At 45.1% G+C, this 12,991-nt stretch overlaps 1 protein-coding gene across 1 annotated transcript in view; it reads left to right on the top strand.

Moving 5' to 3' along the window:
* LOC124014496 (transmembrane protein 88-like) overlaps positions 1-12,472 on the top strand; it is a 21,587-nt gene extending 9,115 nt beyond the window's left edge. The window contains exon 3 of the mRNA XM_046329570.1: positions 11,939-12,472. Within this exon, the coding sequence (XP_046185526.1) occupies positions 11,939-12,244 (306 nt within the window). The 3' untranslated portion in view covers positions 12,245-12,472. The remainder of the gene's footprint in view (positions 1-11,938) is intronic.
* Positions 12,473-12,991: the final 519 nt, after the last annotated feature.

Here is a 12,991-nt window from a genome sequence, read left to right as displayed (position 1 = left end):
GTAGCAACACAACATGGTAGCAGCACGAAACATGGTACAAACATTATTGGGCACAGACAACAACACAAAGGGCAAGAAGGTAGAGACAACAATACATCACACAAAGCAGCCACAACTGTCAGTAAGAGTGTCCATGATTGAGTCTTTGAATGAAGAGATTGAGATAAAACTGTCCAGTTTGAGTGTTTGTTGCAGCTCGTTCCAGTCGCTAGCTGCAGCGAACTGAAAAGACGAGCGACCCAGGGATGTGACTGGCAGAACGGCTGTTGTATGTGGAGGATGAGGGCTGCAGTAGATATCTCAGATGGGGGGAGTGAGGCCTTAGAGGGTTTTATAAATAAGCATCAACCAGTAGCCGAGATCACCCTTACCTGCAGATCTATAAATCACGTTTCCGTAATCTAGCATGGGTAGGATGGTCATCTGAACCAGGGTTAGTTTGGTAGCTGGGGTGAAAGAGGAGTGATTACGATAGAGGAAACCAAGTCTAAATGTAACTTTAGCTTGCAGCTTTGAAATGTGCTGAGAGAAGGACAGTGTACCGTCTAGCCATACTCCCAAATACTTGTATGAAGGCACTACCTCAAGCTCTAAACCCTCAGAGGTAGTAATAACACTTGTGGGAAGAGGAGCATTCTTCTTACCAAACCACATGACCTTTGTTTTGGAGGTGTTCAGAACAAGGTTTAAGGGCAGAGAAAGCTTGTTGGACACTAAGAAAGCTTTGTTGTAGAGCGTTTAAAACAAAATCCGGGGAGGTGCCAGCTGAGTGTAAGACTGTATCATCTGCATATAAATGGATAAAGAGAGAACTTCCTACTGCCTGAACTATGTTGTTGATTTGTTTAAAGGGTTCATTGAGCTTATGTATACATTTCCACATTACCTACCCCCACACACAGGTTTTCATCTCTGGTTTGTAAACCCCGGGGTGTTCATTTCACAAGCCAGGAATCAGGCGTAGCAATCAGCTTGTTACTAAAGTTTCTTTCCTGGCTGGATGCATTGTTTTTTCGTCGCGTGCGGTGCTGTTGACCCTCTCCAGCAATTATGGAACTTTTCACATGGAGTATCTGGATAAATATGCGTATAAGATACGACAGAAGATTATGTCGTGGAGTTGTTTTGTTTGTTGAAGGGTTTCAAATGAGAACCTTGAAAGTTCATGGCCATTGACGGGGGTCTGCATCACAAGATTCCACCACAACACACAAACCAATTAAGTAGGGCCTCGCCTTTGGTATTTAAAATGCATGAGACTGAAGTTTACTTCGTGACTGAGTATGGTATGAGTTGGCCTACATTCTGAAATACAATGTTTGGTAATGTTTATTATTTATAAAGCCAGGACTCAATACCCCTCCCCTAGTCGAACTGTACAGCCAAATGCACCATCTTTACAGTTTGGCCTGCAGTAAGTTTAGGAGGGCAACTTCGAGAAAGCACCGTGCTAGAAATAAGGGGGACGGTACCTTGCAATGTGTTAACTGATTTTCGTCATTGCCTCTGAATTAGAAACATGTGGGATGCATATCCAAATGGATCTAGCTAGATAGGTAGCTAGAACTGCACAATTGAACTGGAGTCATCTATGAATGTCCACTTGGTGGCGACAGAGTTCCATTTGGAAAATAAATCACCTTCGTGTTGGGATAAAACAAGCTATGCAGTCTGATTTCTGGAGATGATAGTATCGCTTGAATATCACAATGATCATGACACGCCAGCAGTCATCGTTCAGACAGACTGAACCCAGAAGATGGAACTCTGTCGCCACCAAGTGGACATTCCTAGATGACTCGAGTTCTTCTAGGTTCAGCCATTTGGATAATTGGTTATGCAAAATTATTATTTTATACTAAAATAATTGCTCAAAGACATTTTCTTTAACAAAAAAAGGGTGTTAAATTATTGTCACCCCTAATGATTCTTATAAGTAAAATTAAACATTTAACCTGCATTAACATTCTACTTTGAATTAATCTCAGTTTTGGGAACTGTATTGTGGACTTTCATGGCTTCCTGTTTCACTGGGTATAAAAATTAGGTAACATTTTATTATTTATCACCATTGGGAAAGACAAAGAACTTCCAAATGAAGAGGCAAAATGGTGATGTGTACAAAAAATATATTTAAAGAAATAGGGCAACAATTGAAGTTTTAAAAACTCTGGAACAGTGGTAAACTTGCCTGGTAGAGGACCCAAATAAAACATGTAACATTGAGAATCTGTGGTTTGAATTGAAGAGGGCCGTCCAAAAGGCTAAAATCCCTCCCAACATGTTCTTCAATCTCATAAAAGATAGAAAAAGACTAAGTGCGGTTATCGTCTTTAGATGTTTTTGTTCATTCGTTGTAAATAAAACGTTTTTTTTAGCATACAGTATAGCTCAGTATTTGTAGTATTTATTTTATAAAGTTTTTTTTTTAATCAATAATTTTGGAAGAAGCAGTTACGATATTATTGCAGCTTGAAGTAAGGGTTTAATGGTTGACCATTTTTATTACTGGGGAACCACTTGCACTTCCTCCACTGTATTTGTCTTCCACTCCCAGGATGCATTATGATTTCAAAAACATATCTCTCAAAGATTAAATCGAACAGAGCCGCATTGGTACTAGTCCGTGGACCAGTGTTTAATTTGTTAATTTTTTAACGAACAGTCCACCTGTACTCGACACGGAGTAGGCTACAATAACTGGACTGTTAGCTTAAAAGACTGGTACCCAGGCTAAACTGGCACCAGTTTGGTAAGGAAATACAACAATTCAAACACATTTTATTCGTCACGTGCTTCGTAAACAGCAGGTGATGACTAACAGTGAAAGCCGTACTGACAGAGAAAGAAATAGAGAATTAATTTTAAAAAGTAATAATAAATGCAATGAGGGACAATAACATGGCTAGATACAGTCGTGGCCAAAAGTTTTGAGTGACACAAATATTAATTTCCACAAAGTCTGCTGCCTCAGTGTCTTTAGATATTTTATATTTTTGTCAGATGTTACTATAGAATACTGAAGTATAATTACAAGCATTTCATAAGTGTCAAAGGCTTTTATTGACAATTACATGAAGTTGATGCAAAGAGTCAATATTTGCAGTGTTGACCCTTCTTTTTCAAGACCTCTGCAATCCTGGCATGCTGTCAATTAACTTCTGGGCCACATCCTGACTGATGGCAGCCCATTCTTGCATAATCAATGCTTGGAGTTTGTCAGAATTTGTGGGGTTTTGTTTGTCCACCTGCCTCTTGAGGATTGACCACAAGTTCTCAATGGGATTAAGGCCTGGGGAGTTTCCTGGCCATAGACCCAAAATATTGATGTTTTGTTCCCCGAACCACTTAGTTATCACTTTTGCCTTATGGCAAGGTGCTCCATCATGCTGGAAAATACATTGTTCATCACCAAACTGTTCCTGGATGGTTGAGAGAAGTTGCTCTTGGAGGATGTGTTGGTACCATTCTTTATTCATGGCTGTGTTCTGAGGCAAAATTGTGAGTGAGCCCACTCTCTTGGCAGAGAAGCAACCCCACACATGAATGGTCTTAGGATGCTTCACTGTTGGCATGACACAGGACTGATGGTAGCGCTCACCTTGTCTTCTCCTGACAAGCTTTTTTCCGGATGTCCCAAACAATCGGAAAGGGGATTCATCAGAGAAAATGACTTTACCCCAGTCCTCAGCAGTCCAATCCCTGTACCTTTTGCAGAATATCAGTCTGTCCCTGATGTTTTTCCTGGAGAGAAGTGGCTTCTTTGCTGCCCGTCTTGACACCAGGCTATCCTCCAAAAGTCTTCGCCTCACTGTGTGTGCAGATGCACTCACACCTGCCTGCTGCCATTCCTGAGCAAACTCTGTACTGGTGGTGCCCCGATCCCACAGCTGAATCAACTTTAAGAGACGTTCTTGGCGCTTGCTGGACTTTCTTGGGCGCCCTGAAGCCTTCTTAGCAAACAATTGAACCGCTCTCCTTGAAGTTCTTGATGATCTGATAATTGGTTGATTTAGGTGCAATCTTACTGGCAGCAATGTCCTTGCCTGTGAAGCCCTTTTTGTGCAAAGCAATGATGACGGCACATGTTGCCTTGCAGATAATCATGATTGACAGAGGAAGAACATTGATTCCAAGCACCACCCTCCTTTTGAAGCTTCGTTTCCTCGTCAACACTCACACCTGTGTTAACGAGAGAACTTTGCAATGAATTACAATTCATCTGATCACGCTTCATAACATTCTGGAGTATATGCAAATTGCCATCATACAAACTGAGGCAGCAGACTTTGTGGAAATGAATATTTGTGTCACTCTCAAAACCTTTGCCCACGACTCTACACGGGGTACCAGTACCGAGGCCATGTGCAGGGATACCAGGTAATTGAGGTAGATATGTACATATAACTAGGAATAAAGTGTCTAGGCAACAGGATAGACAATAAAGAGTGGCAGCAGCGTATGTGATGAGTCACAAAAGTTAGTGCAATAATGGTCAATGAGGATAGTCCAGGCAGCTATTTGGCAGAGGGACATTGAGGCGGACACTCCATCTGCTGCTCTCTCCCCCCGCTGAGACTGGCCATCAGATGCAGGCACCTTCAGCCCAGTAAAATACAATTAAAAAGCGAATGATTTACATGTATGCTCACTCGGCTGTGCCTCACAAGTAATACAACCGATCTATTACCAGTGTGATCATATACAGTGGGGCATAAAAGTATGTAGTCAGCCACCAATTGTGCAAGTTCTCCCACTTAAAAAGATGAGAGAGGCCTGTAATTTTCATCATAGGTACATCACTGTAGCTTACCTCCAATTTAACACAATGCAACATACCTACAACAAAACAAACCATTTTGTTGTAGGCAGAACGCATCAGAGTAGGGTTCTGTTGCATTGACACGCACGGCTCAGGGCATACTCAACACAGACTGGTGCGGCATAAACAGAGCTGCAGTAGGCCTATATGCAACAAGACCATTTCCATATATGGATCTGTACCATTCACTTTGAACTGGACTGTGTTTACAGCATGAGCGATCGTGAGTCGATGAGCTTGCTTTGAGATCAAAGCGAGAGCGGCATGTAGACGTGTGCACATTTTTGTTAATATCCTTTGCTAGTTAGTGAGTTATTTGCCTAGTTATAGATAATCTGTAGCCAGCAACAGGGGAGTGATTGCTTCCTACAAGAGCACAAAACATGCACATTTCTAGACATATTTCAAAAGCGAGTCGGGTAACGAGTCTTTAAAAGGGGCAGGGTTTGTCTTAAAGGGGCAGGGTTTGTCTTAAAGGGGCAGGGTTGTATTTTGAGACATGAGCTAAATAGCCAATAGCATAATGGGTCTGATTCTCTGTAATAATGGTATGGGAATAATCATGTATTTTTTGAAGCGGTTTCTTGCATCAAACAACACATTTTTAGTCACCTTTTCTGAAGGACAAGTGGATAAACAGGTCAAGCCCTGCGTGTTTGTTTTCATTCTCATGGAATGTAGGCCCACATTGAACACCACACACTGGCTGCTACTGTAGGCGGAACGGTAGAACAGCTGTGTCCATGTTAAAACGTTACAGGATGCATTTTCTCCATTGTTTTCAATGGAAGGCCTCTCTTGTAGGCCTACATTAGGATCAAATAGCCACAGTAGCCTACTTCGCCACTGGTTAAAACTGTAACTTAAAGCGCGCTGGAAGTTTCACCGAATTTTCACAACATTCAAGTTTGCAACTCATCCTGTGTGGCATCCAGGTCAGATAATGAAATACCACACATTATTTATGTGTGACTGTGTCATTGAATGTTTCTGTGTCATCCAGGTGGCCAACGGCTGTGTAGGCTGCGTCTGAGGACTACCGTATAAGGAGATTTGACTGATGTTAGAACACAATGTCAACCAGCATGCAAGGATCTGGGTGCTGAGATGTAAACAGACAAATCAATGTTGACTCCATATAAATTTGAATAAAGTTGACGATTGATTCATTAGACAACGTTCTAATTCTATGGTTGACTGACTTGTTTCTGCGCAAAAAGTAATAATGTGAGGGTCACTGTCATGTTTGTCATTTATTATCATGTCTTGTCCCTGTGCTCCCCATTCTATTCGTTTCCCTCTGCTGGTCTTATTAGGTTCTTTCCCTCTTTCTATCCCTCTCTCTCCCCCTCCCTCTCTCACTCTCTCGCTCTCTCTTCTCTCTATCGTTCCGTTCCTGCTCCCAGCTGTTCCTATTCCCCTAATCAATCATTTAGTCTTCCCACACCTGTTCCCGATCCTTTCCCCTGATTAGAGTCCCTATTTCTTCCTTTGTGTTCCGTTCCTGTCCTGTCGGTTCCTTGTTTAGAATTCACCGTGCTGTGATTGTGTATCGCCCTGTCGTGTCGTGTTTTCCTCAGATGCTGCGTGGTGAGCAGGTGTCTGAGTCTGTCTGGTTCAAGTGCCTTCCCGAGGCAACCTGCTGTTCACCTGCTGTTCAAGATCGAGTCTCCAGTTTGTCCTCGTCATTTCGAGTGAAAGTTGTTTTTTTGTTTGTATTTACTTTACTGGATTAAAGACTCTGTTTTCGCCAAGTCGCTTTTGGGTCCTCTTTCACCTGCATGACAGAAGGAACCGACCAAGGAATGGACCCAGCGACTTCAGACGCTCGTTACACTGCCGTCGAGATCCAAGGAGCCATGCTCGGCAGACACGAGCAGGAATTGTCTGCTGCTCGCCATGCCGTGGAGAACCTGGCCGCTCAGGTTTCCGACCTCTCTGGACAGTTCCAGAGTCTACGTCTCGTGCCACCTGTTACTTCCTGGCCTGCCGAGCCTCCAGAACCTAGGGTTAATAACCCACCTTGCTACTCCGGGCAGCCCACTGAGTGCCGCTCCTTTCTCACGCAGTGTGAGATTGTGTTCTCTCTCCAACCCAACACATACTCTAGAGAGAGCTCGGGTTGCTTACGTCATTTCACTCCTTACTGGCCGGGCTCGAGAATGGGGCACAGCTATCTGGGAGGCAAGGGCTGATTGCTCTAACAAATTCCAGAACTTTAAAGAGGAGATGATTCGGGTTTTTGACCGTTCAGTTTTTGGTAGGGAGGCTTCTTGGGCCCTGGCTTCCTTATGCCAAGGTGAACGGTCCATAACGGATTATTCTATTGAGTTTCGCACTCTTGCTGCCTCTAGTGAGTGGAACGAGCCGGCGCTGCTCGCTCGTTTTCTGGAGGACTCACGCAGTGGTTAAGGATGAATTCTCTCCCGGGAGGTTCCTTCAGATGTGGACTCTTTGATTGCTCTCGCCATCCGCATAGAACGACGGGTAGATCTTCGTCACCGGGCTCGTGGAAGAGAGCTCGCATCAACGGTGTTTCCCTGCTCCGCATCGCAACCATCTCCCTCCTCTGGCTTTGAGACTGAGCCCATGCAGCTGGCAGGGATTCGCATCTCGACTAAGGAGAGGGAACGGAGGATCACCAACCGCCTGTGCCTCTATTGCGGAGTTGCTGGACATTTTGTTAATTCATGTCCAGTAAAAGCCAGAGCTCATCTGTAAGCGGAGGGCTACAGGTGGGCGCAACTACTCAAGTCTCTCCATCAAAATCCTGTACTACTTTGTCGGTCCATCTACGCTGGACCGGTTCGGGTGCTACATGTAGTGCCTTGATAGACTCTGGGGCTGAGGGTTGTTTCATGGACGAAGCATGGGTTCGGAAACATGACATTCCTTTCAGAGAGTTAGAGAAGCCTACGCCCATGTTCGCCTTAGATGGTAGTCATCTTCCCAGTATCAGATTTGAGACACTACCTTTAACCCTCACAGTATCTGGTAACCACAGTGAGACTATTTCTTTTTTGATTTTCCGTTCACCGTTTACACCTGTTGTTTTGGGTCATCCCTGGCTAGTATGTCATAATCCTTCTATTAATTGGTCTAGTAATTCTATCCTATCCTGGAACGTTTCTTGTCATGTGAAGTGTTTAATGTCTGCCATCCCTCCCGTTTCTTCTGTCCCTACTTCTCAGGAGGAACCTGGCGATTTGACAGGAGTGCCGGAGGAATATCATGATCTGCGCACGGTCTTCAGTCGGTCCCGAGCCAACTCCCCTTCCTCCTCACCGGTCGTATGATTGTAGTATTGATCTCCTTCCGGGGACCACTCCTCCTCGGGGTAGACTATACTCTCTGTCGGCTCCCGAACGTAAGGCTCTCGAGGATTATTTGTCTGTGTCTCTTGACGCCGGTACCATAGTGCCTTCTTCCTCTCCGGCCGGGCGGGGTTCTTTTTGTTAAGAAGAAGGACGGTACTCTGCGCCCCTGCGTGGATTATCGAGGGCTGAATGACATAACGGTTAAGAATCGTTATCCGCTTCCCCTTATGTCATCAGCCTTCGAGATTCTGCAGGGAGCCAGGTGCTTTACTAAGTTGGACCTTCGTAACGCTTACCATCTCGTGCGCATCAGAGAGGGGGACGAGTGGAAAACGGCGTTTAACACTCCGTTAGGGCATTTTGAGTACCGGGTTCTGCCGTTCAGTCTCGCCAATGCGCCAGCTGTTTTTCAGGCATTAGTTAATGATGTTCTGAGAGACATGCTGAACATCTTTGTTTTTGTCTATCTTGACGATATCCTGATTTTTTCTCCGTCACTCGAGATTCATGTTCAGCACGTTCGACGTGTTCTACAGCGCCTTTTAGAGAATTGTCTCTACGTAAAGGCTGAGAAGTGCTCTTTTCATGTCTCCTCCGTTACTTTTCTCGGTTCCGTTATTTCCGCTGAAGGCATTCAGATGGATTCCGCTAAGGTCCAAGCTGTCAGTGATTGGCCCGTTCCAAGGTCACGTGTCGAGTTGCAGCGCTTTTTAGGTTTCGCTAATTTCTATCGGCGTTTCATTCGTAATTTCGGTCAAGTTGCTGCCCCTCTCACAGCTCTTACTTCTGTCAAGACGTGTTTTAAGTGGTCCGGTTCCGCCCAGGGAGCTTTGATCTTCTAAAAGAACGTTTTAGGTCCGCTCCTATCCTCGTTACTCCTGACGTCACTAGACAATTCATTGTCGAGGTTGACGCTTCAGAGGTAGGCGTGGGAGCCATTCTATCCCAGCGCTTCCAGTCTGACGATAAGGTTCATCCTTGCGCTTATTTTTCTCATCGCCTGTCGCCATCTGAGCGCAACTATGATGTGGGTAACCGTGAACTGCTCGCCATCCGCTTAGCCCTAGGCGAATGGCGACAGTGGTTGGAGGGGGCGACCGTTCCTTTTGTCGTTTGGACAGACCATAAGAACCTTGAGTACATCCGTTCTGCCAAACGACTTAATGCCCGTCAAGCTCGTTGGGCGTTGTTTTTCGCTCGTTTCGAGTTTGTGATTTCTTACCGTCCGGGTAGCAAGAACACCAAGCCTGATGCCTTATCCCGTCTGTTTAGTTCTTCTGTGGCTTCTACTGATCCCGAGGGGATTCTTCCTTATGGGCGTGTTGTCGGGTTAACAGTCTGGGGAATTGAAAGACAGGTTAAGCAAGCACTCACGCACACTGCGTCGCCGCGCTTGTCCTAGTAACCTCCTTTTCGTTCCTGTTTCCACTCGTCTGGCTGTTCTTCAGTGGGCTCACTCTGCCAAGTTAGCTGGTCATCCCGGTGTTCGAGGCACTCTTGCGTCTATTCGCCAGCGCTTTTGGTGGCCGACTCAGGAGCGTGACACGCGCCGTTTCGTGGCTGCTTGTTCGGACTGCGCGCAGACTAAGTCGGGTAACTCTCCTCCTGCCGGTCGTCTCAGACCGCTCCCATTCCTTCTCGACCATGGTCTCACATCGCCTTAGACTTCATTACCGGTCTGCCTTTGTCTGCGGGGAAGACTGTGATTCTTACGGTTGTCGATAGGTTCTCTAAGGCGGCACATTTCATTCCCCTCGCTAAACTTCCTTCCGCTAAGGAGACGGCACAAATCATTATTGAGAATGTATTCAGAATTCATGGCCTCCCGTTAGACGCCGTTTCAGACAGAGGCCCGCAATTCACGTCACAGTTTTGGAGGGAGTTCTGTCGTTTGATTGGTGCGTCCGTCAGTCTCTCTTCCGGGTTTCATCCCCAGTCTAACGGTCAAGCAGAGAGGGCCAATCAGACGATTGGTCGCATACTACGAATTTCAGAAACCCTGCGTCTTGGGCAGAACAGCTCCCTGGGCAGAATACGCTCACAATTCGCTTCCTTCGTCTGCTACCGGGTTATCTCCGTTTCAGAGTAGTCTGGGTTACCAGCCTCCTCTGTTCTCATCCCAGCTTGCCGAGTCCAGCGTTCCCTCCGCTCAGCGTTTGTCCAACGTTGTGAGCGCACCTGGAGGAGGGTGAGGTCTGCACTTTGCCGTTACAGGGCACAGACTGTGAGAGCCGCCAATAAACGCAGGATTAAGAGTCCAAGGTATTGTTGCGGCCAGAGAGTGTGGCTTTCCACTCGCAACCTTCCTCTTACGACAGCTTCTCGTAAGTTGACTCCGCGGTTCATTGGTCCGTTCCGTGTCTCCCAGGTCGTCAATCCTGTCGCTGTGCGACTGCTTCTTCCGCGACATCTTCGTATCCTGTCTTCCATGTCTCCTGTGTTAAGCCCTTTCTTCGCACCCCGTTCGTCTTCCCTCCCCCCTCCCGTCCTTGTCGAGAGCGCACCTATTTACAAGGTACATAAGATCATGGACATGCGTTCTCGGGACGGGGTCACCAATACTTAGTGGATTGGGAGGGTTACGGTCCTGAGGAGAGGAGTTGGGTTCCGTCTCGGGACGTGCTGGACCGTTCACTCATTGATGATTTCCTCCGTTGCCGCCAGGATTCCTCCTCGAGTGCGCCAGGAGGCGCTCGGTGAGTGGGGGTACTGTCATGTTTGTCATTTATTATCATGTCTTGTCCCTGTGCTCCCCATTCTATTCGTTTCCCTCTGCTGGTCTTATTAGGTTCTTTCCCTCTTTCTATCCCTCTCTCTCCCCCTCCCTCTCTCACTCTCTCGCTCTCTCTTCTCTCTATCGTTCCGTTCCTGCTCCCAGCTGTTCCTATTCCCCTAATCAATCATTTAGTCTTCCCACACCTGTTCCCGATCCTTTCCCCTGATTAGAGTCCCTATTTCTTCCTTTGTGTTCCGTTCCTGTCCTGTCGGTTCCTTGTTTAGAATTCACCGTGCTGTGATTGTGTATCGCCCTGTCGTGTCGTGTTTTCCTCAGATGCTGCGTGGTGAGCAGGTGTCTGAGTCTGTCTGGTTCAAGTGCCTTCCCGAGGCAACCTGCTGTTCACCTGCTGTTCAAGATCGAGTCTCCAGTTTGTCCTCGTCATTTCGAGTGAAAGTTGTTTTTTTGTTTGTATTTACTTTACTGGATTAAAGACTCTGTTTTCGCCAAGTCGCTTTTGGGTCCTCTTTCACCTGCATGACAGTCACAGTTAGAATAATATATTTCTATTTTCAGGCTAATATGAAAACAAACCACACACATGCCACTAACAAGGTGTTATTACCAGAGTACAATCTGATGACCAGACACGATGCATAATCCTAATAGATTGAAGTTGTAAAGAAAGTTTCTTAAACATAAAGGCCAGCTTAGTGAAATTCAGGGTACAATTATCGAATCATACGGGTGGTTGTTTGAAGACCATGCTGAGATTTCGCTCCTGGTTGAACGTACAGGAAGAGGTTCACACACACAGGTCCTGTACGTGATCACGCTGTGTGCCTTTATTCACACGGCACGCTTCCTATTGTCGACTAAATGATACACATTCCTTTACAATAACTCATGGGGAATTACTGTATTTTGTCTGTAATGCATAAGAGATCAAACGTTAACCATGGTTACGATATATTAATAATAGCTCTCCCTACATCACAAGAATCTGAGGTAGCCTTTTCAAAAAGTGATTTTTAAATGCGTGTATCATGTTATCTTTTCCCCTTTGTGTTTTTCTATTTTCAGGGTGACGCCAGCGGGACTCTCAGACTCCCAAACATGCCACAGCCCGTTCCAGATGACATACCTGGACTAGAGGACTTGCTACAGCTTCACACAACTGCCTATCTACCAGGAACCTTCCCTTTTGGGAATAAAGCATATGGTCTGCTTTTGATACCGTGTTCAAATCAAGCCACAATATATGTCATAGTCAAAGTCATTCTTAAATCATTCAAAACTCTTGTCATAGTCGTGTACCTCTTGCGTCGTTTCATGTGGGCTGCCCACTGCCAGTTTGTTCAATTATTAAATTGTTTGACTTTTATATGAATTATTGACAACAATGAGAGAGGGAACTTCTGCATCGAGACTTTCCATGGAAACATCATACAGTACGTCATCGGCGGGTTCCTCCGAGTTGGTTCAGTTATTTTCCATTCTTTATTTCCTTTTAGCAAACATTTCTTTCACGTTATCTTTTTTTTGTATCTTCTTTAGTTTAATCCGATAAGTCAGAATAGTAAAAATAAGCAATAAACCATATTATTTTTTATTAAATCTTTTTGTCATGAAGTTTTCGTGATCTGGGTATTTATTGGTAATTCAATACTGGCCAACAGTTCAGGAAGAAGGCAGACAACTGAACGGTTCTCCTCCAGTACCAAAATCTTAACCCAATTTAACCCAGAGTTACATCATGGAAAACAACAACAAATTAACTATAAGAAAGATTCCTTGATAAAGCACCAAAACTGTAGGGGAGATTGGGGTATGTTGAGCCACCCCTTGTTTCTAGGAAACCATACACAACATTAATAATGACCAAATATTTAGGAAGAGGTCATCATTTCATGGAGTCTGTGAAGGAAGAAACCACATGGGGGAAAAGTGGTAAGTTAGGCAAAAAATAATAATAAACTGGATTTTCACAAAATCAAATTAATTTGTGTTATAGGTTTCCTGAAAGTGCATCCTTGTAGCTGTGTGGGCTAAGGTGCTTTGAGGTAAGTTGAGCCAATGGCCTCCATACCCCCATACAAATGATTAATTTTAATGCATAGCATTTTTGCAGTGTGT

The sequence above is a fragment of the Oncorhynchus gorbuscha genome, linkage group LG25 (assembly GCF_021184085.1).
Source record: "Oncorhynchus gorbuscha isolate QuinsamMale2020 ecotype Even-year linkage group LG25, OgorEven_v1.0, whole genome shotgun sequence".
NCBI classification, from domain to species: domain Eukaryota; kingdom Metazoa; phylum Chordata; class Actinopteri; order Salmoniformes; family Salmonidae; genus Oncorhynchus; species Oncorhynchus gorbuscha.
This window is presented reverse-complemented; position numbering and strand designations above follow the sequence as displayed.